Raw genomic sequence first — 23,504 nt, forward strand, 5'->3', positions numbered from 1 at the left:
CTGTTTTGATCCTTCAGTTTTACACATTATATAGACAACACAAAAAAAAAAATCTCTTTCAGAAACTGAAAGCCAGTAGTCAGAACCAAGGTGCATACACAAAACACCTTCCCATTTTAATTTTGATTTTTTTTTTTCATTTAGTGATTTGTTCAATTGTTTTGTTTTCTTTTTCAAGGAGACAATAACTTCAAAAGAAATAGTTAATTCTGCTCTTGCAATGCAACATTTTGGTTTTATACATTCCTGTTCAACACTGGGAGATTTCAGAAACAGAAAATACCAATGTCAGAAAAATATTGGTTAATGGAAGAATGTGATAAGTGAGGAGGCCTAACTCAACTACTGTGGAGTATACCACAGCAAGAACTGCAATCTTAATGTTCTTCAGATTATTCCATTGCTCTCAACCTAATGTGAAAAACCAATTAAAAATAGTAATTAAAAGTCTCAAGAATTGAAGTCACACAGCGTGGACTCAACCACACACACACAAACACAGACCCACTTTGCTACTTACCATCTGAGACCTATTTTTTGGGCAGCCATTGATGTCTTCAATCTTTTCATTTGCTGAAAGGCAAAAAAAAAAAAAAAAAAAGAGAGAGAAAATAAGAAAGAGGAAATAAAGCAAAAAAACCAACCACCTATAACCAGAGCATTGATTCCAATTATTCCCAGAGCCCTTGCAATGCTGCAGATTGTAGATGTCCAGTCAAAGTGAGTATGTGAAACACTGCGACCCATCAAAAGGAAAAGGAAAAAAAACAGGCAGCTGGAGTTTTCTAGTGGGTCATGCCTCCAGAGACAGCTGGGGATAGAAGACAACTGGTCTGACAAGATCTTGTACAGTGACTATTTTAACCTACAGAAAAGATTTAAACTCTGGAAGCTGAGTCACTGCTGGATAGAAAAGTGTACACCAGGTATGTAGAGATCTTTACAGGCCATGGATTGGCTTCTAGAGTGAATCCTAAGTTTTACATCTGGAGGGGAAATTTGTGATTGGGTAACTTTTATTTATGATTTGGTTTTGATTTTTAATGCACAAATCATGGGACTGCTTCTCAAGCTTCTTGTCCATGGCTTACATGCAACCCTACTTGCAGATATAGTTGCAACCCAAGTGAAATAATGAGGTTGTTGAAGTGGTTGAAGGTTTGCCTTAGAGTCTTTGTTCAGTTTCAGTACTGGACCCTCAAAAGCTGTGTTAAACCAAGGCAATATTCCCTCCCACTGGTGTCCCTGCAGTTTCTTCTTCACCAGTTGATGACTCTTCATCAGTTCCTAATGACCAATCACTTCCTTTTATGCTGCTGGCTTTCTCTGCCACAGAATTTTTAGGATGTAGATGACCATAAACAGTTGGTGGGAAACAGAAGAGTAACAAGAGCTGGAGTTCCTGGTGCACAGGTGTTATTTCTGCTTACCTTCCTGTGGGCAGTTTTATGCCCTACCTTTTCTCCTCCTAATCCACTCCCAACTCACCCATGGCTCTTGGCTACTCTTTTCACTAGATTAATGCAACTATCATTCCTCCCCTGCTGATCAGTGTGCTATAAAAAGCAGGTGGAACAGAGAGCCACCAGGAAAGCTGCTGGTGGGGCTAACTGGCAGCTGAGCTGAAGTGCAACTCATACCTCATTTCTGAACCCAGCAGGGGTACAACAGAGACTCAGCCTAGGCTGGGGACACATGCATCAAAGCAGCCTACAGAAAGATCTGGCATTTTGCAGGGATCTGCCTAATTCACCAGGCAAATTGTTTTAATGCTCCTTTTCCTTGCCCACAAGCTGGATCCTACCTTTGACCCTTCTACCTCCTTCCCAAGAACAGTTTGCAGCAGGTACAAGGCAACTGAGCTGTCTTGTGGAGATGTTTGGAAAGCAAGGGACAGCAGTGAATGAGATAAGAAGGTGGAGTGCCCACAGGCAGCGAGGTGGTGCAGTCTATAGCACCAAACCCTGAATGCTATGTCCAACAGCACAGCTGCAGAAGCACAAATTTCTGCCTCAGATAAACAGGCAACTCACACAGCTACTGGCAAATTCTGTTATACTGCACCTTTTAGCACAAACTGGAAGTCCCAGGCAACCATAGGAGGCTTTAAATTCTCTCTCAGCCTTAACCAGGACATCAATTCATAACCACAGAACTGTGAAATGCAGGAGGTTATTCCCAGACTGGTTGCAAGTCTGCAGAGCTACTTAGTTATTACTAATTCTAACATTTTCCTTGCCTAAATATGCAGCAATTTCACTGCAGCAAGGGAAGCAGAAAGGATTGCAATCGCTGTCTCTGCACAACCATTAACTCTTAGGGAGCCTTCACAAGGGAAACCAACCAAAACTCCAACAACAACAAAACTCCCTTGTCTGTTCTTTTCCCAGCTTTGGCTATTAAGTAGCATTTCAAGATTCAACCTCTATGATGTAAATCTCAGATGATGAACACTAATAATGAAACCTGAATCAATTTCGATGCTTTTGGATCATCTCCAGATACTCCAGGCCATGATTTAAAAAAAAAAAAAAAAAAAAAAAAAAAGGAGGATGGATCTTCATGGCAGCTTTTACACACAGCACCCCACAACATAAAAAGAGAAAAACCTCTCCTGAACTGCATTTTGAAACTCTCCTAGCATGAGCTCTTGTTTGCTAGGAAAAAAGCTTGTATTTTGCAGGCTGCAACTAAAACTGCTTCTGGGTGTGAAAGTTATCACCAGCTCTGTGACAATGAGATGCAGCATGCCTAAGGCCATACACAGCAGATACAAATGACTCTTTCTTCACTGTTAATCGGGAGGATTAAACTGAGAAGGTTTAAATATGAACTTTCCTTCACATAGAAATCAATATCTGAAAATGAAATCCTTCAGAAACAAATCCTTCATCCTGGACTTCAGCTTTGGAAAGCTTGCAGACTTCAAATATTAGAGAAAGAGGTAGGTTTAAGAATGGCTGAACAAAATGCAGAGGTGAATGGGAGCAAGGTACAATAAGCAGTTTCATTTCTGTGTATTTTACAGGGAGTAATTTGAATTTCATAAGCGTTTGCACAAGTCAGTACTCAACCAGGCACACTTCAATGGTACCACGAGGATCCCATTTTGATGCTGGCATTCTTACACACATGTGCTCTCAGGCAGAAGTTTTCCACCAAGAGTGACAACCCAGGGTACCTAGATATGCATGAAAGCAACCCACACCTAACTGCTCCTGGGTTTCCACACTTTTTCCCTGTTCAGTACACAGAAAGAAACACAGACAGGATGAAGGGCTGCTCACAGTGAATGCCTGTCAACACACAACCAGTTCAGGGCTTGGGTTTATACAGCTGTAGCTGGATGGCAGGTGTGTAGAATGCTGCTGAGACAGAACGTTGCTCTGCAACACAGAGACAAAATGTTTTTTGATGTATTCCAGTGCAGCTCTGGTGGAGTCAGGAAGGATGCCTCAGGATTTCATCTGAGAGCAGGGTTTGTGGATTTGTACCTTAACTCGAGGAACTAGCTCATTTACAGCATCTCACACACACACATAAATATGCATGCACTGATGGCTTGTGACTTCACTGCTGTCTTCTTAATTTGCATCTCAAATCTGTCAGTTTGCTTCTAACAATAGTTGTCCTAATTCCCATTAGCAGGCTTTCCAATGCCATCAATCTCCATTGGCCCATGCCTGTGTTTTGTGGCACCCCGAGGACCAGATGGATGAGCCTCTGAAGGAACTAATGAAGGATCCAAGCCCAAGGGAAGAGGGACAAGACGTAGCTTTACATGGGGCCAGTGAAGAAAATTGTTCAGAACCTTCATTATCTGGGAATATTAGTGCAAACTGAGGGAAGTGAAGGCTTTGTTGGGATTTGTCCTAATGATAGATGGTTTTCCTCATTGGAAACCTCATTATGAAATTGCTTGTTTCTGCCACAGAAGAATTACATCCCTCCTCCTTTCCTGCTGCATATATGGAATTTGCAAATGGAGGTTCAACACAGCAGGCTGGTATCGCTGTGAATTAGATTCAGACCAATCCCCTAAAGGTATCAGAAATGGAGACAGTGAAGGCTAACAGCATCCTAGCAGGAAAAAAAAATCCCAACCCCAATAGTTACTTTCTAAACATTCAGTGGGGCGATACTACCGTGTCAGGAGATCTTATCAGCAACATCAAATATTTTTCCACTATGCCTTAAGACAAGAGTTTATTGAATTAATCAGCCAAGTCTCTGAAAGAAAATTATCTAGATAATTCCATGCAGTTTGATGGATTTCCTCCCCACCCCGTTGTTTTTGTGGAAGATAAAGGCAGTGGATTTCTAGCGAGGTGACAGACACCTGGAACAAAAAGAGAAAGGCACTCACCTACAACCTGGATGATTTCAGCTAACAAGACTCCATCAGTTACATCTTGCTGTAGGTCCTTTATCAATCTCTTGTGACCAGATTTTGCTAGATAGTGATTAGCCCAATCAGTATAAATCTGTTAGGAGAAAGATAAACAAAGAGCACTCCTTAGTTCTCTCACACCAACCTTTCGCACGCCAGTTCTTTGTTCCTCTCAGTATCCAGAGGCTGGTTTAAGATCACTGCTTTTTTGCTCTTTGAAACAAGTCAACAACATTAAAATTCAAGGCATTGTACAGATCAAGTATTCAGCTTACTACAGAGTGGCTTTTCCCAGTCAGAAAGCTGACATCAAAGCTCACAGAAGACAACAGTAAACTCCTGACCACGTTACAGCCAGAATGGATCACCAGGCAGTCACTAAATGTTCTATGGCAGTAACAAGTGTGTGGAGGAGAGATGAATTTCCACCCGAGTATTCTGTTTTGTTCAGTTTTGGGTGAGGTTTTTTTCTCATTTTTTCCTTTGACATTTCTTCTATCACACATTGAGAAACTTGAAAGATTCTTTTCCAAGAACCACTTCTGCTAGATGTTCATTTTTGAGGAGACTCCTTTGCTCTATCACCCAAAAAGCCTTTAAAGGTCATTAAAAAACAAAAACTACCAGTCCTAATAAATGCCATCTTGCAGGTTCTTGAATTGATTTTCCTCTCCCAAGCAAACCTCTAACTGTTGGGATTTGTTTTAAAATGTGTTACCTGAAAACTAAGCAAACACAGAGGTCCAAAGCCCTCATTACTTTGCATCAAGTACTGCTCACTGCATGCTAGCACAATTTTACTCAGCACCACCAGAAAAGGTACAAAATCTTCCCATGCCAGGCTATCAAAAAGAAGGAAAAAACCACCCTTGATTTATAATTTCTGCTTCTGAATTCAATGACATTTCTTGTTCTTTGTATAGGACTAAGCTTCAAAAGAAGACCTTTGGTTTTTATACAGTCAGTTTATGTTTCAAAGAAACAAAAGTAAAAATAACTGAATATCAGGATTTGACCTTTAAAACACCCAGACAAATATTAAAGGTTCAGCTCTGTTCTGAGTGGCATCTGGAATATTGGAAGCACATTCATCCCAGCTCAGTCTGTCTGCAGTAGATTCAATGTGCTTTCTAGAGTACGAGCCATGCCAGTCCTTCACAGTCCCCACAAATCACCATGTACCAGGGAGGGGTTTTGGTTTTGTCCTCATGCAATTGGGTGAATCATTGACCTGGAGAGAAATGTCTGCACAGCAGGATTCAGTCCCCAGAAGCCCAGGGCAAGCTCTCCCTGAGCACTGCCCAGGAACCACTGTTTTCCTTCAGAGCTTCTGAAGATGGAGAGCAAAGGGGACAAGGAGAGGGTTCCAGGCCCTCAGGGCTGTGATCATTGGGCTATGGGGATTCCTATCCCCAGCCTTAAGGAAATGATGGCCACTAAACTTTGATTCTGTCTGCCAGCAAAATATCATGGAAACAAAGCATGGGTTTAGAGTCATTCCCCCTCAACCATCCCACACCTGAGCTAGACAACTCCCTTTTGTAAGGCTCTGTATATCAAGGCAGGTGCCTTACTGACTAATGCCACCAAGTACATCTACAGCCACTAATTTGAGAAGCATCTCCAGCATCACTTTGAAAATGCAAGGCTTGTGTCCACCTCCTTCATGGGAGACAGAAGCCACCTGCCAAGAGTCAAGTATTTGCCCCATGGGACAGAAGAAGCTGGAAACGATCCAAGGATTGCAATTTCATGCTGGTCTTGCACGTGCTGACTCCACATTAATACAATAAAATGAAGAACAGATCTTTTGACTGGAGTCATTCTGTGTATGAAGTCTTCATTTGTGATTTTTTTTTTTAATCTATAAAACACAACGTAGCATCCATGAAGAAATCACTCAAACCTGAAACATATGTCACTAGTTTCCATCACTTATCCTCTGCTTTCATCTTCAGAGCAGCAGGATGTGCATTTCCTATGCCAACAGCGTCACGGACTTGAACAGAAAAAAAACACCACACTGGAACACCTCTGTGAATAAAAACAGAGCTGCAAAACATCTCAGTGAAAAACATCTCAATGAAATCAACACTGAATGATTTCCCTAGCTGATCAAACAAAAAAAAAAAAAAAAAAAAAAAGGGGGGAAAGAAACCCTCAGCTGACCAAAAAAAAAAAGGGGAAAGAAACCCTCAGCTGACCAAAAAAAAGAGAAGGGGAAAGAAACCCTCAGCACTCTGCACAACTCAGGCATTGTTAACAAACTTTTATAAGAAAACAAAACAAAACAAAACACAAAACAAAACCAATACCCCAACTTTCCATAAGGGGAAGATATTTTTCAAGTTCCAAAGACTTCAAGGAACTAGGATTAACTTCACCTGGTTTTCTGCCACACTGTTCTGGGCTTGCTTATCTACAAATAAAGATAGGAGACAGGTTGAAAACTCCTTCCCCAGCACCAGGGTGCCCCTGCTCCATCCCTGTGATTCAGCTGAGCAGCAGCCTCCCAAACACAACCACCAAGCTCCTTTTAACAGGAGGGCTGCAGTGAATTCCTACTTTAGCACAGAAGGACTTGGAGCAAATGTAAGATTATGAACTGATGCATCACAGAACAGAATCTTAAAGTCTGTTCCCACTCAAGCAATTAAGATCATCAGGTCCAACCATCAACCCATCCTGCCAGGTCACCACTAAACCATGTCCCTCAGCACCACAGCTACACAGCTTGTAAATCCCTTCAGGGGTAATGACTCCACCACTACCCTGGGTAGCCTGTTCCAGGGCTTGATAACCCTTTGGGGAAAGAAATTGTTCCTCATGTCCAACCTAAACCTTTCCTGGCACAGTTTGAGGGCATTTCCTCCTGTCCTATCACTGCTTCTTTGGGATGAGAGACCAACCGCCCCTTGGCTCCATCCTCTTTTCAGGGAGTTGGAGAGAGCCAGAAGGTCTTCCCTCAGCCTCATTTTTTTCAGCTGAAATCAGTTCCAGCCTGGCTCATTTCCATGCTGCAGATCATCGTGAAATCAAACAAATCTTGGATCAACCCTAGAGTTAAGACAACACAGAACAGAGCAGGGCAGGCAGACCCCTCCCGGCAGAGCCTGAAACTACAGCATCAGTGAGACCCTGGGAGCTCATCAAGACTGATTTTTAACTCAAATAGCAGCATGAGAATGCATGGCTGGGCATGGCCACACTGCTGTGTCCAACTGCACAAATCCTTGCTTCATGCAGGAACACTCAATGTCATATTCATACCCTGTAAACAAACAGAACTGCATCAAGCAAATCCCAAACTCCCTTAACAAATCCTCCTGGCTGAAGAAGACAACTTGGCACACCCCCAAATACCTGCCTGGCTGATTGGCTGCCTCCAATAACACATGGAGAACCCCCCTGTAAGCCCTCTTTTGTGTGCTGAATGTTGTTTGCTATCTGAGTTGCAAGCAGAGCTTTTCTGCTTGCTCTAAAACATCCCATTCAATGCATCAATAATGCAAACCAGGATGGAGAAAAATGCAATCTCAGAATGCTTTGGCTTGGAAAGGACCTCCAAAGCTCATCTAGTCCAATCCCCCTGCAGTCATCAGGGACATCCTCCACTAGAGCAGGTTGCTCAGAGCCTTGTCCAGCCTCACCTTGAAGATCTCCAGGGATGGGGCCTCAACTATCTCCCTGGGCAACCTGTTGTAGTGTTCCAGCACCCTCACAGTGCAGAACTTGTTCCTAACATCCAGCCTAAAGCTGCTCTTCCCTCATTTCAAACCATTGCCCGCAGGCCTTTGCAAACAGTCCCTCTGCAGCCTTCTTGTAGCCCCCTTCAGGTACTGGAAGGCTGCTCTTAGGTCTCCCTGGAGCCTTCTCTTCTCCAGGCTGAACAGCCCCAGCTCCCTCAGCCTGTCCTCACAGCAGAGGTCCTCAAGCCCTCTGATCATCTTTGTGACTCTCCTGTGGACCCTCTCCATCAGGTCCATATCCTTCCTGTGTTGAGGGCTCTAGAGCTGGATGCAGACATTGAAGTGTGAGATATTATGGCAGTAGTTAATAGGAAAGCCTTTTGCAGGAAATTACAGATACATCAAACCTGTGCTTCTCTCTTACAAGCTGCAGTGCTGCACATCAGTTTGCAGCACACACAACACGCATTTTTATTTACTTTTTAACCCAGCTGGGCTATATATTCACAGGCTCTGGAAGCATTCTTCTGGATCCAGTATTCTCCAAGCTTATTGTAGCAGCTCTTCATGGTCACTGCTCATTTTTATGGCATATATTAAGTTCATTATGGAAACGTTCCAGGATGTTTTCAAAACCTGTTTGTTGCAAGTCTTTGTAATGCTCTACACAAATAGGATTCCTAAGGTTTCTTTTCCTTTTCCACACAAACAAGTGAAAAAAAAAAAAAAGCCATAGGTGTACAATGGTTGCTATTTCTAGATGCATGACAAGTGTTTCAAAGCACACAGTGTTTTCCAGTGTTCAGGTAAATAATTGGGAAAACAATGATAAAAGAACTAGGAAAACACTGCTGAGAAACTTTCCATTCTTATACTCCAGTGCAGACCACTGACAAGTGGAGTCCCTCAGGGGTGGGTGCTGGGACCAGTGCTGTTTAACATCTCTGTCAGTGACATGGACAGTGGCATTGAGACACCCTCAGCAGGTTTGCAGGTGACACCAAGCTCTGTGGTCCAGTTCACCTGCTGGAGGGAAGGGACCCAGCCAGAGGGATTTGGACAGGCTGGAGAGGTGCCCTCAAGCCACCCTCACGAAGTTCACCATTGCACCTGGGTCAGGCAATCCCAAGCACAGATCCAGGCTGGGCAAGGAGTGGCTGAGATCAGCCTGGAGAAGGCCTTGGGGGTGTCAGTTGGTGACAAACTCTCCAGGAGCCAGCAATGGTCACTGGCAGCCCAGAAAGCAGCTATGTGCTGAGCTGCACCCAAAGCAGGGAGAGCAGCAACAGCGGGAGGGGATTCTACCCCTCTGCTGTGCGGAGGCCCCACCTGCAGTTCTGGTGCCCCCAGCACAAGAAGGACCTGGAGCTGCCATGTAGATGATCAGAGGACTGGAGAACCTCCCCTATAGGAACAGGCTGGGAAAGTTGGGGCTGTTCAGCCTGGAGAAGAGAAGGGTCCTGGGAGACCTTAGAGCAGCCTTCCAGTACCTGAAGGGGGCTACAAGAAAGCCAGGAAGGGACTTTTGACAAAGGCTTGCAGTGTCAGGATGAGAGGGAAGAGCTTTAAGAGGGCAGATTTCGACTGGAGATTAGGAAGAAGGGTGAGGAGACACTGGAACAGGTTTCCCAGGGGGGCTGTGGATGCTCCCTCCCTGGAGGTGCTGAAGGCTAGGCTGGATGAGGTCCTGAGTGACCTGATCTAGTGGGAAGTCTCCCTGCCCATGGCAAGAGGGGTTGGAACTGGATGATCTCTAAGGTCCCTTCCAAGCTAAACCATTCTAAGCATTCTCTGAACATGTTTTGGGCATTATCAGCATAATGAGGTCTTTGTGTGTGTGACCAGTCAGCTCCTCAGTGTTTAACTTGGGTCTAAGTTCTGGCTTTTGTTAGAGGTGGACTCAGCTGTTTGGTAGCTATTTTTCTCCATAGTCTATGATCTTAGGAATCCAATTATCTGGGAACAAATTAAAAACAAATGTGAAGGGTTTTGTTGGATTCCCCCCCCCCCCAGCCTCCCCTTCCCTTCTTCTCTCTTTCCTCTCCTGCAGATCCATCAGGTTTGAATTAAGAGTGGTACAGGTAAATATTGATTCTGGAAATATTCAGTGCATTGTGAGTCACAGCTAAAGCACCACTGAAGCACAAAGTAGCAAGGTTTTGACAGGAAAAAAAAAATTCAAAACTTTCTCAGTGCAGAGGAAAAGGCCTGAAGATCACTGCAAGAACACTGCACCTGGAAATTCAGTGAAGTTTATCCCTCTCCCCTTTCCTTAGCCTTAACCTTGCTGGTTTAAAGCACATTGTAGATGAAACAGAATCTTGCTTCCCAACTAGGAGACCTCTGAGCCACTTTGAGTCTCAAGTAACATTTCTAACCATCCTGAGACCACATCTATCACACCAGGGCACCTCAGACCACACTTAATACTGAATCATCAGAAAAGTTGCCTTTGTAGAACAGGTTCCTTGGAGACCACAGAGCTACCACTAAGTGCCTGGGGAGGGAGGGCTGGGGAGCATACTGACCAGTAAAAAAGCAAAAGCCCTGAGGCTTCTCTTCACTTAAAAAGCAATTCATAGAGTCTTCTTCACCTCAGAAAAATCAGTCCCAAAGCCAAACAAACCAGAGCTTGCCTAGCTGGCTCTAAGTCTGAAGTTGGCATCTAAAGCTGCAGTGCTCCAGCCTGCAGGTACTATGTTGGAAGCATTAGGCTGACACCTGGTTGCTCAGACATCTGATGGGCAGGAGCTTCTTGATCTGCTGGCAGACAGGGCCAAACACAGCACCTGTAGGGCTTTATTCCTCTGCTCCCCTAGTCAGTCAAACCCAGGAAAGAGCATGAGGAATCCAGGGAGAGCCTTTACAGATCACAAAGGAGCCCCAGAATATCCATGGAGCTGCCATTAGCTGAAGGTGCCAGGTGTTGCCAGGTACTCCAGGGTCTCCTGCAAATGGAATTCAGTCCCAAAAGGGAAGGCAAGAACTCCACAATGGTTTTTGCCTCCCCACTGGTATGCTCATGATGAAAAGGGTTCACACAAAAGTACTTGAAAAGAATTTCCCTCTTCTATGCAAGCAAATAAAAGCTATGCCTGAACCTCTTCCTTCTTACTCATTTCCACACACAGAGAAAATCTCATTATAATAAATGCCCAAAGTACATTTTCAAGCCTTGCCTTCCCCCTCCCCTCCCCATGTCAGTTTGTGACTGATCAAACTCTTGATTGTTTTCTTCCAATAATTATCCCGATTGAATTGGTAACAGCTGAAGAGGCTCTTTTTGACATCGTGTAGCATAATTAGAGCAGAGCAAGGATTTTCTCCACGATTGAATAGGGGGGAGGGGGGCTAGTCACATCGATGACCTCCATCAGAGCACCCATTACAATGCAATGTCTGTGTGGCTGCCAACCAAACCACACTCCTACTGAAGTTCACAGGGGAAAAACAAAACAAAACAAACAAGCAACCCAAACCCTAAAACTACACACACCATACTGAGATGATCCTGGGGGGAATGCCTGCAGTTGTACAGCTACAGGGAAAGGAAAGCCCATCAGATACTCATTGCTGGCCAATGTAATGGGGTTTTGCACATGCAGAGTCACAAAAATCACCATTTTTGACTGGTCAAATGAACTGCAGTTTCATGCTGCTCCATGCCACACTGCAATACAACCACCTCCCTCATAGATATCACACTGCAAAGCCCAGAGGTAAAGAGCCAAAGGTAAAGGCTGAGCTGAGAAACTCCTCCCTTGGAAGCATCTCTGGCTCCAAGGAGCACCCAGAGGACAGCAGCTGTTCTGAAGGTGCACAGAGATGATGACCCGCACAATAAAAGACAGAAAGAAACCTAAGACCCAATCTGATTAACAGCACACACCTTTTAGCAGAGATTTCCTGTCACTTGTGGCCTTACTTGCCCCCACCCACTTCCTAAATCCTGTAGCAATCTGTATCTGTACATCTGCATCACAACACAAAACCCACTAAAAGCACAGCAATGGCTCTTCTACAACAAGTATCTAAAAGACTACCTGTGGGGCTTTCCCCAGTGCAAGCTCTCCCAAGAGCAAACAAAGCAAGGCAAGATGCTGAAAAAGCAGGGCACAAAATATCCTATCACCTGTGCCCACATTTCTCTGTACTACCTAAAAGGTATTAGTGGGCTTTGGGAAAAGAGCTCTGTCTGCTCCTCTCCTGTGGGAATATTGCTAAAAGCATGGAGAGAGTGGAACATGAAGCAAAAATACAAATATGCTGCCCTGGAGTATGTCCATGAGTGCCCAGTGGTCCCCAGTCCAGAGGGAGAGGTGGATGTAAGTGGTGGGCAGTGAACAGTTAAGTCAGCACAGCCATGGGCTGCATGTATCTCCTCTCTGCTCAGACACACTGGCAGCCCCCTGAAAGTCAGGATGGGAGCCTGGAAACTTGTTTCCTCCATCCTACCAGCACCTTAGCACCACTATGAGCAACAAGGGTGGAAAGCACCAGAAAGTCCAAGTCTGAAGTGGCGATGGGTTGGATTGCTGGGAGACCCCTTCCGATAAGCAGCTGAGATGGCTAATTGACCTTCCTGAAAGGAATCCATACATTTACCAACCCCTAAAAATAGCTGTCACAATAATTAGCTACTGATTAGTATCTAATCTGACACCAGTAAAATACCATCAATTATTTCAAGGGCTGGAGCTTTTCAAGTACCCTCAAATACTGGGAGTGTGGCTGATAGAAGCTGAGGTCTTGATTTCCCCTTCTCCAGGGTGACAGAGATAACTCTGCATTTTTATTACCTATTTAGTGGAACTAAACCAAATCATTGATTCTACTCACATGTGCAAGTGGTTGTTGGAACAGCTTTAAGTTATTATTCAGTTGGTGGGAGGTATTGCACTGAATATTACATTTTACTGGACACTTAGGTACATTAACCACCCTTTGGAAGTGGAAGAGAGAAATGGGTAATTTAAACAAACACCACGGGGCCTATTTATTTCTATCTCTTTAAAGCCTCATTCCCGACTGGGAAGAGCTATTCTCATGCATATGACCTGCTGCTCAAAAGCAAGGGGCTGACTCACAGCATACAGAGCCAAGCACACGTGTAAATGCCAGCAGCTTGCAAGCCCTTCCAGTAACAGAGCCTTAGACTGGCCACACTTCAGGGCTGGCACTGCTGCCTCCGAGTTTGTGTAAAGCAAACCTTTGGTGGATGTTAAACGAGTCACACACTTTATATTGGCTAGTTGGCACCTTTCACACTCTTACCCTACTGCATATTTTATTACATCGAATATAAAAGGGGAAAAAAGGAGGTATTTTCCTTTCCCTCCCCATTGTACAGTTCCTGAGCCCCATCACTGACTGGTGCTGCCTTCAGAAAGGGGTAAATACTTCACCCCAAAGCAATACTTCCAGCTAGAAGGCAAAGCAAGGCCAGCAATTGTGTTGGTATCCAGCAAGCTCTGCTCTCAATGCTCCCATTATACACAACATTTGCCACAGCCAAACCCCATCCTGGCTGGAACCACACACTAAGCCAAGCAGGTGGCCACTCTCTTATCCCCTCTTGCAAAACATTTTAAGTCCTGAATAGAAATGAGATTACATTAACACCTGCATCAACTCCTCAGCACATCCAACACTGAAATTGAGTTTACTTTGCTGAGCTGATGAGCAAAACCCATTCCCAGTCATCTTTGGCCAGGGTGAATCGACTTGAGTTGATCTCATGCCAGCAGAATATAGCTGACTTCAGAGAACAAGCAAAACACCCTGTTTTTTTTTTTTTTTCCCAGCAGGTTCTAAAGAGTCACCTAAAGCACACAATTATTTGCAAATATCACAGCTGCCATACATGAAATCAACCCATTTACATCTACTACCACACACAAAGAGCAACAGAAAAGGGCTTATCTGGAAAGGTGAGATATTTCTACTCCGAGAAGAAACCAAAAATCTTAAGAAGCTGCAACTCACAGAAGAAAGGGGGGAAAAAAAGAAGAAGAAAAATCACTTCTGAGGCTGAAGTCAGTTACTGTTCAACAGCACTGCTGCCATTAGCAAAGAGCCAAGAGCTGCTTACTCTTTTGTAATGGTCACAGGAAAATTTACTTCTGCCACGAGCAGGGACCTGGAAGTTCATACTACTTATTGGCATATTTCACGTGAGCATAGACTGCCCGAGCCCAGCTTGCCCTTCCTTCTCCAGGGCTCTACAGTTCAGTGTGGATATATACACTGGCATGTGAGGCTGGGCTGGTTAATTTTAGCTGAAGTCACACATGCACTGTGCTCAGATTTCTGACACCGTCACATTTGACAACTCCCACCCCTCCTGCAGCTCTTCTCTTCCACTCTGGCTGCTCCCTTCTCTTACTACTGCCTGCAACAGGGGAGTTTCAATGTTTGGCACCAAACAGGATCAAGGTGTTTCATTTTAGATACACACCAAATAATGAAGCTGTTTGCAGCAAGTATAAATTTTGGCAGGTCTCTTGTGTCAGACACTGTGGATATTCAAGGACAATTAACAAATATTTTGTCTGTTGGGGTTCTTGTTATTGTTTTGGTTTGGGTTTTTTTATACAACCAGAAGACTTCCTACCCCCTACAGACAACTCCCCTTCATTTAAATGTTGCCATTGGCTGTGGAGATTTATGCTCTGAATGGGAAATGCAACATTTTGCACAGCACAAAACTCCAGGTGTACCCTTTTGTTTTAAATTTGAAGCATTCCTAGTATCAATCAAATGTTAGAAGGTTTTATGTATCATAACTGCAAGCTAAAGAGCTGAATTAGAGCTCAAGTGGACACTCTCACAACCTGCCCTGAGCACAGCCTGGTACAGCCAGCAAGAGCCAGAGTCACCCCAAGCCCCACGGTCTGACCACACTGCTGGCATTCCTTAAAACCACAGACAACTGGCCCCTGGAAGCTGCTTTGCTTGGATTTTTACCTATTAAAAAATAAATAAGTAAGGTTGCCAGTGATGACAAGGTGAGAAGCAATGCCTGCTTCACCTCCCCTCTTGCCAAGCTGAAGGACAGATGTCTGACATTTTAACTGCTTGCTTTTCACAAGGCACACTTCTGCCAGAGTCAAATCTTTTAACTGCTCCACGAAAAGCAAATAGCTTGGTAGCCACAGTGTCTCCACATCAGCTCTCCCCTCCAGCAGAGCCCACTCAGTGCCAGCTGAGGTGTGTGTTTGTTTTGGGGAGGTGGGGGATGAACAGGCCTTTGATGGAGCTTGCAGAGCACACAGTGCCTGTGCAGGACACCGAGCAGCTGCCTTCCCTTCGCTGCTGTGCCCAGGATGCAGGCAGCAACTCTGCTAAAGCAGTGGCAGCACTGACTGGGAGGTTTGCACATGGGCCATTGAAGAAGGGAAAAAGATCTAGTTTCAGGCAGCCCCAGCCCGAAGTATAGCCTTCACAAATTGCACTGGGTGGGAAGGGATCCTCTCAAAAGTCATCTTGTACAACTTCTCCCTGCAGGCAGCAGGGACCAGGCTACCCAGGGCCACATCGAGTCTGACCTTGAACGTCTCCAGGGATGGGGCCTTAAAACATCCATTACTACAATATTCAACGTGGTCACTTCCCAAAACTCAGTGTCATTCTGCATGCTTGGCCTGTGACAGCAGATAAGCCTTCTGAACTTCTCTAATGAAGACTGACTCATTTGCTCTGTTTGGAAAAGGTGTCCCAGCAGCTGCTGTAATTTCAGTGGTATTTTTCACCTGGGGTCACAAATCTGTATGGCTTCAGTATCATCTCCTCTGGGCAGAGAGCCACAGCCACAAGCAGGATCAGAACAGAAAAACTGTCACTGCTGTGTTGGACTGAGAAAGAAAGGGTAAGGAAAAGACTCCAAAAGATAGTAACAATCTGAAAAGGGGATGGCAATGAAATCTGAAAAGGGGATGGCAATGAAATCTGAAAAGGGGATGGCAATGAAATCTGAAAAGGGGATGGCAATGAAATCTGAAAGGATGCATGAAACTGAAAGGATGGCAATGAAATCTGAAAAGGGATGGCAATGAAATCTGAAAGGGATGGCAATGAAATCTGAAAAGGGATGGCAATGAAATCTGAAAAGGGGATGGCAATGAAATCTGAAAAGGGGATGGCAATGAAATCTGAAAAGGGGATGGCAATGAAATCTGAAAAGGGGATGGCAATGAAATCTGAAAAGGGGATGGCAATGAAATCTGAAAAGGGGATGGCAATGAAATCTGACTCTCCACGTAGCATCTCAAGCACAAACTCAATTCCCTGATCCTTTTTCTCTCGATTGCTTGGAAGATTAATTCACCAAAACAACATGCACATTCGTGAAGCAACTCCAAATGGAAGTAAAATTAGTCTGGAAGGCATATGTCAGCTCCTAGCAACGTGTGAAGATGAAAGCTAAGTGAGCCAAGTGGTGAGCCCAGAAACACTACAAAGGCTTTTTTTTTTTTTTTTTAATTTTTAAATTTTTAACAAAAGCAATTTGTTGTGGGGATTAAGCAATTACAGAAATTGGCCTTGATATTGCCTGGGAGACCAAATCCTAGCCTTCTTTTGGCCCAGAAGGACAAGACAGCATTCCCTTTCGGCTCAGTGCTTGATTGAAAAAAAAAGAATCTTCACAACCAGAGGCTGAGCAGGTTCAGTCCATACCAGCAGTCTGAAGTCACCAGCAAACTATCCTCTGCTCCCACGAACAGGATGTCCAATGCCACTCAAAACAGAATGAATCATCTGCACTGCCCTTCTCACCCTGTAAAATGGAACTTAGTTCAGTGTCCAAGATTTTGCATAAGAGGCAATGCTTCTGAAGCTGCCAGAGGCTGGTGAGAGGTAATGCTCTTCAGCACTTGGAATGACATAAAGCAAGATGTATCTAAGACATGGATGGAAAAAAGAAACAAAAAAATCAGTGCAACTGAGTTATGAAAGCCAAGAACCAATTCAGTGCTATCTCTGCCAACCATGAGGAATGCAGCACTTGGAGATGGAAGAAACAAAAGGAGGAGGAAACAAGACTCAAACTGGAAGAAGCAATTCAGCACACACTTGCTTCAAGCACCTATTGAAGTCTTAATTACATAGCACACAGGTAACATTTCTGAGCAGGAGGACTATACTGAAAGTGGTTGTTGGAGAATTGCATATTAACTCCATTATTTCTGAAGATTATTGATGGTAAGAGTGAGAAGGAATCAGTTATCTTTTGAAAAGGCTTCTGAATATTCTACCCATGCTGCTCTTTCAAATGCTCTTCTAATGCTCCTGCTGCTCTTGGGCACTGTCAGAAGTGGGACAGTTGGCTAGAAAAATCTTAGGTGTGACCTACTTTTGAAGGACCTATTTTCATTTTAAGCTGTATTTTTAGGATAGTAAAAAATACTTTGTGACAGCTGAGCATTAATTTGTGTGGCAAAGACTCAATCCCAAGGACACGCAAAACGACTAAGTCTCACAGGGGTTCAGCATCCCAACTAGGGACACATTATCACAAGAACTCCACTTCCATCACAACAACCAATCACATGTCCAGAAAATTTCAGATGCATTTTAAAATCCTGGATGAGTGCAAGGTTTCCAGGATTTTTTCAGATCTCAATAGGGATAAAGCAATATAGAGATCTGCATTCGTGTGCAGGTGGGGGAACAGAGCCCATGCAGGTATCAGTCCCTAAACGTTTTAATAATGAGATCTTGAGATAAACTTCCTGCATATAGATTCATAGAATGGTTTACCTTGGAAGGGACCTTAAAGATCATCCAGTTCCAACCCTCTCTGCCATGGGCAGGGACACTTTCCACTAGATCAGGTCACTCAAAGCCTCATCCAGCCTGGCCTTCAACACCTCCAGGGAGAGCATCCACAGCCTCCCTGGGAAACCTGTTCCAGTGTCTCACCACCCTCACTGGAAAGAAGTTCTCCCTAATCTCCAGTCTAAATCTACCCTCCTCAAGCTTCAATCCATTCCCTCTCACCCTGTCACTCCCAGACTTTGTCAAGAATCCCTCCCCAGCTCTTCTGTAGCCCCCTCAGGTACTGGAAGGCTGCTCTAAGGTCTCCCAGGAATCTTCTCTTCTCCAGGCTAAACAGCCCCAACTCTCCCAGCCTGTCTCCATAGGGGAAGTTCTCCAGCCCTCTGATCATCTTCACAGCCTCCTCTGGACCCTCTCCAGCAGCTCCAGGCCCTTCTTTTGCTGGGGGCACCAGTGCTGAGCAGAGAAGAGCAGAAGGGTAGAATCCCCTCCCTCTGTTGCTGCTCTCCCTGCTTTAGATGCAGCTCAGCACACAGCTGCCTGCTGGGCTGCCAGTGACCATTGCTGGCTCCTGGGGAGTTTGCCACCAACTGACACTCCCCAAGGCTTTCTCCTCCAGGCTGCCTTTAAGCCACTCCTCACCCAGCCTGGATCTGTGCTTATATGAGAACACTCACCACTATTTCTCCACAGGTGCAGCATTTCTGGTTTTGTGATGTCACTCACTGTACTGCTACACATCCTAGAAAGCAGGCATGAAGCTTTCTGCACACCCAGGGATTGCCAAGGTTTTGCCATAGTTATACAAAAGGAGGAGGTGTCCTTCATAAACTGTTCCTGCTAAGCAGTTACCAAATCATACAAGTCGTGGTGGGGTTTTTTTATCCCTCTCAAACACACACACAAAAATAAAGTGCTGAATTAATTTCCACAAGCATAACAAACCTAATCTAATCATCTTGCAGTTGGCCATCTGTTTCACAGATAGGAATCTAACTGAATCTTCCCCACTGACTGCTAACTTCCTAAATTAAATTGTCTCAGCTGACCCTGCTTTCAGCTCAGTTCCTCCTGCTCCCATTTAAAGTGTTTGCAGGGCTTTCAATATAATGATCTATATGTCAATTACACAGTTACAAGACAATTGCTAAGGGTAAAAGCTGCACATTTGGCATCAGATCAAACTCAAATGTGCAGAGGAGGGCAGTGTCCCTGTCTATGATGCAGACTAAGGGAATATCTGGACTACAGAGGCTGCATTGGAAAATCCTTAGTTCCCTTTTCTCCACTACAGGCTGTCACAAAAGCAGAGAGCTTTGCAGCAAAACGTAGTTGCATATTTGTGAAGAATGTAAGAACTCCCCCTCCTAACAGGACCCAGCGTCTGTAAGGAATTAGAGCTTGTGGCTAATAAAAGGATGAGCTTTTTTATCCCTAAAGGCCATTTACAGACAGGCTGGCCAAGACCCCAGGTACCGGTGTCCTGTCTTTGCGGTGAAGAATGATCCTCTGCACAATCTGAAAGGAAAATTCTACTCCTTCATTCCCTGCTGACTTTATGTATTCCTGAGGAAGGAGGGAGAGGGGAGGCTGACTCCCACCACAGCCAGCCAGGGTGGATGCTGCTGGAGGCAGGATGCTGGACTCTCAGACTCAGTAGCCCCTCGGCCTGATCCATGATGGCCAATCCTGTGCTGCTGATTAGAGAGGTTCACTGAAGTGACAGCAGCCTATGCTGTCATTGATCTGATGATTAAAATCAATGTTGGGGGATTTTACTGAAATTCCTGATACTGAACCTCTAACATAGCTTTCTACCAAAAGGAAAAAAAATGTAGTAAAGTAAAATTTATAGGAGGCTACAGATGAATAATTTAAAACAGTGTTTTATAGCTGCTCAAGAATTGAAAGTTAAGAGGCACAATTCCCACAAGCGTAGGAGGTGCAGGCATCTCCTCCTGAGAGCTTCCTCGCACAGCTAGAGGCCACATAAAGGCCTTCTGCACCTTCCTGGGAGGAAAAAAAAAATCATTCCAGCAAAGGAAAGAATTTTTGTGCTGCTTCTGATGCTTTATTCAGAAATATATATAGCACAGTCTTTCATAGCACTGTCATGAAGCAGATTTCATCTATTCTGGGCACAAAGGCTTTTAACAGAGATATTTAATGGGAATTGCTAATTCTTGACCAGCATGACCCCACCAAGCTAAGACTTCATTATTTCACTTCCTTATGATCACTTTTGATAGATTATCTTTTTTCCAATGTGGATGGTTGAAGGATTTCCATTATTACTAATACTCTTTTAAATATCATATGGCAGCAAGGAGGTTGATCAAAAGACCTGCAAGCTCTGGAAAATCCAGGAAGCCCAAGGCAGTGACAGCCCCATCCTCACAGGAGCCTCCATCACTCAAATCCCAGCATAATTTTCTGCACACCTACGTAATCCCCTCCTCAGTTTGAGATCCTGCATTTAGTTTCCCATATTAAGTCCTGCTTCTACCTGAACACCTACACCTACTGAAGCATCACTCCAGCACTTATGTTCTTAAAATTATAGCTAAGTAACAAGATTAATGAGAAGAAAAAGGGGATTAAATTTACAAGGAATAAACCCCTGGAGCTAATCTGTTGTGGGCATTTGAATGGAGCCCACAGACACTTGAATATTAAGCTTTGGGGTTGTTTGCTTTGGTTTTAAACTTTGTAAACTCGAAGTCTTCTTTCAGACAAGAACATTCATCCAAAAGTTCACACAGAGTGTAGGTGAACGCACATCTCTGTATGATCTGAGCATGGTTTAAAGTAAGATCAGATAAGAACAGTGGGCTTAGCTGCAGATAAAAATCAGAGCAATTTACTGGTAACCATTGGGGAGAGCAGAGCCTACCAGCATAGAAACCAGGCTTATGGACATCAACTACATCAGTTATTCTTTTTTGCCTGGAGCAAGGGTTGGAGGAATGTAGAACAAAGAGCATGCTGCTAGCTTGGGAGAAAAAAAATAAATGAAGAAAAAAAGAAAAAAATGAAAGGTGTCTGCATAGATAAATCCTAAATCTTGAATTCAGATATTAACCACAGAAATACCAACACTAAGAGGAAGGAAAGAAAAAAAAAGCAGCACTGTCAGGACTGGTTCTCTACCTTCCTGCTCAAACACAATACTTACAGCATTACTTTGTCCAGTTCTTTGGCACCTGAATAATCTGAAAGCTTTAGAAACAGGTGAGAGAAAAAGAAAGGAAGAGTGGCAATAGCTGTGGGAGCACAAGGTTGAGACTTCAGGTTACAGGCCATGGGTTTCCAAAAGAATAAACTGGTGACATGCTGTGAAAATTGGAAGGCTAGAATCAGGCAACTGACAATTAGTGAGGGGTTCTGGGGCAGTTCCATTGCAGCTCAGGCATGGACATCATTTTAAGGAGCTCACTGAGGTGAGTGACACTTAAAGGCATGCACTGAAGGGGGGCATGCTTGTCCCTAGTGGAGCGATTCTGAGACAAAGATTAATACTACTGACTTGGTTAAACCAGACTTGACCCATCTCCACCAACTCCTCTGGTAGTGTGGCCAAGCCACAGTCTAAAGGAGCAGTTAGCACCTGCCTGTCCTGTCAGGGGCAATGGCTGTGCAGTTTATGTGTTGACATTTGCCCAGTGTTTTGCAAATCAGTAATGCAGCAAATAAACTCTCAGCAATCCCACTCTGGAGGAAGCATTTCTGTGTAACTGCATGCAGCACATCTCTTTCTGTACTTCCACATTACCAAGTCTTCCTTTTTTTAGCCTAAACAAGTAGTAACTAGCAGACAATTATTCTGACAATCTAGGTCCTTACAGTCTAACACTCATGCCTATTTAGTATGATCCTTTACATTTTCTCCTTATGAACTACAACAGTTGGGTAAGGGATGAGGGTAAGGGCAGGCTTTGCAAGTGCTTCAGGGACACCTGCTTCATGCTGCTGACATTTTATTTTCCCCACTCTCTGCAGATGCTCATCTCAAAAAGCAAATAACCCAAAGATCAGATTAGCAGACTGATATTTCCATGGGCACTGCTGAGACTGGCAGACCTCATAAAAGTACTTACTAGCCCCAGGACCAGCCTCTACCCTCACAGAAGGATTAAACACAATTAGCATCAGTTGTGTTTAGGCAGTAAAGCAGATGTCTAACAAAGTAATAAAGCTATAACTTTTACATGGGGTTAAACATTTCCTTCTCCTTTCCAATATTTAGCAAATGATCCATGGGGCCCCAAAGGTATTGCATCCTGCTTTATGCTATCTTGAGGCTCCTTTAATCTCTAATCAGTCAATTCATCAGCAATCACTTGTCAGCAAAAAAAAACCCAAAACAAAACAACCCACAACAAAAAAGCTTGTGAGCAAATGTCAGAGAACATTACATGAACCAGCAATGAACAGCTGACACCAAACTGAACCCAACACATGGCCCCCTCCACATTATTGCTAAACACACATAGTCAATCCTCCAATCTTTCTACCTTCAAAATGTCATTAAAGGATCTTTTTTTTATGAAACAAACAAAACCAAAATTGCTGGAGGACAGATAGGAAGCCTAACATTAAGTACCACCATAAAAAAGTCATCTATTGCTTTCATGCAATTGGATTCAAGGCACTGTTTGACCTCTGAATACAAACTAAACTTATTTAGCACACTCTCTTCAGCTCAGACCGACCCTCTGGATATCTCTGTTTGCACAGAGAAGGTTTAATCCTACTGGAAGGTCTCTCAAGCACCCATTCAAGTCTGTAAATTTCCTGCCTGCTTCGTGGAGTTTGGTTAGCTCCCTCAATGGAGAGATAGGTTTACAGCACTGGAGAGTTACCCCCTGGTTAATTCCAGTCTTCACATGATGATAAACAGAGGTAAAACAACAGCTGAAGGTACAGATCTTCTAATCTTGAAGCGGCCCTTGTTCCTCTCCTAGAATCATAGAATTGTTAAGTGTTGGAAGGGACCTCAAGGATCATCCAGTTCCAACCCCCCTGCCATGGGCAGGGACACCTCACACTACAGCAGGCTGGCCAGAGCCTCATCCAGCCTGGCTGCAAAAACCTCCAGGGAAGAGGCTTCCACCACCTCCCTGGGCAACTTGTTCCAGTGTCTCACCACCCTCATGGTGTAAAACTTCTTCCTAACATCCCATCTGAATCTACTCATTTCTATTTTTGTTCCATTCCCCCCAGTCCTATCACTCCCTGACACCCTAAAAAGTCCCTCCCCAGCTTTCTTGGAGCCCCCTTCAGATACTGGAAGGCCACAAGAAGGCCACCTCAGAGCCTTCTCTTCCCCAGACTGAACAGCCCCAACTCTTTCAGTCTGTCCTCATAGGAGAGGAGCTCCAGCCCTCTGGTTGTCCTCATGGCCCTTCTCTGGACATGTTCCAGCACACCCAGATCCCTCTTGTAATAGGAGCTCCAGAACTGGATGCAGTACTCCTGAAGAGCTACAGCTCAAAATCAACAAATGAGAGCAGCCACAGACACCACACACCTTGGAGAGCCCAAGAGAGGGTGTAATCTCAGGGGCAAGACAACAACAACCCTCCTCAGGCCCCACCACCCTCATGTGAAAATGAGCTGGGCTTAGCAGTGCAGCCAGGTCCAAAATG

General features: G+C 44.3%; 1 protein-coding gene across 4 annotated transcripts in view; it reads right to left on the minus strand.

Moving 5' to 3' along the window:
• Window positions 1-23,504, minus strand: part of NAV2 (neuron navigator 2) — a 334,773-nt gene that overhangs the window by 130,487 nt on the left and 180,782 nt on the right. For all 4 annotated transcript variants that reach the window (XM_054390533.1, XM_054390531.1, XM_054390532.1 and 1 more), the window contains exons 2-3: window positions 4,367-4,484; window positions 521-573 (exon numbers count right to left, since the gene is read on the minus strand). In XM_054390533.1, the coding sequence (XP_054246508.1) occupies window positions 521-573; window positions 4,367-4,484 (171 nt within the window). The remainder of the gene's footprint in view (window positions 1-520; window positions 574-4,366; window positions 4,485-23,504) is intronic.

The sequence above is a fragment of the Indicator indicator genome, chromosome 21 (genome assembly GCF_027791375.1).
Source record: "Indicator indicator isolate 239-I01 chromosome 21, UM_Iind_1.1, whole genome shotgun sequence".
Taxonomy (NCBI): Eukaryota; Metazoa; Chordata; class Aves; order Piciformes; family Indicatoridae; genus Indicator; species Indicator indicator.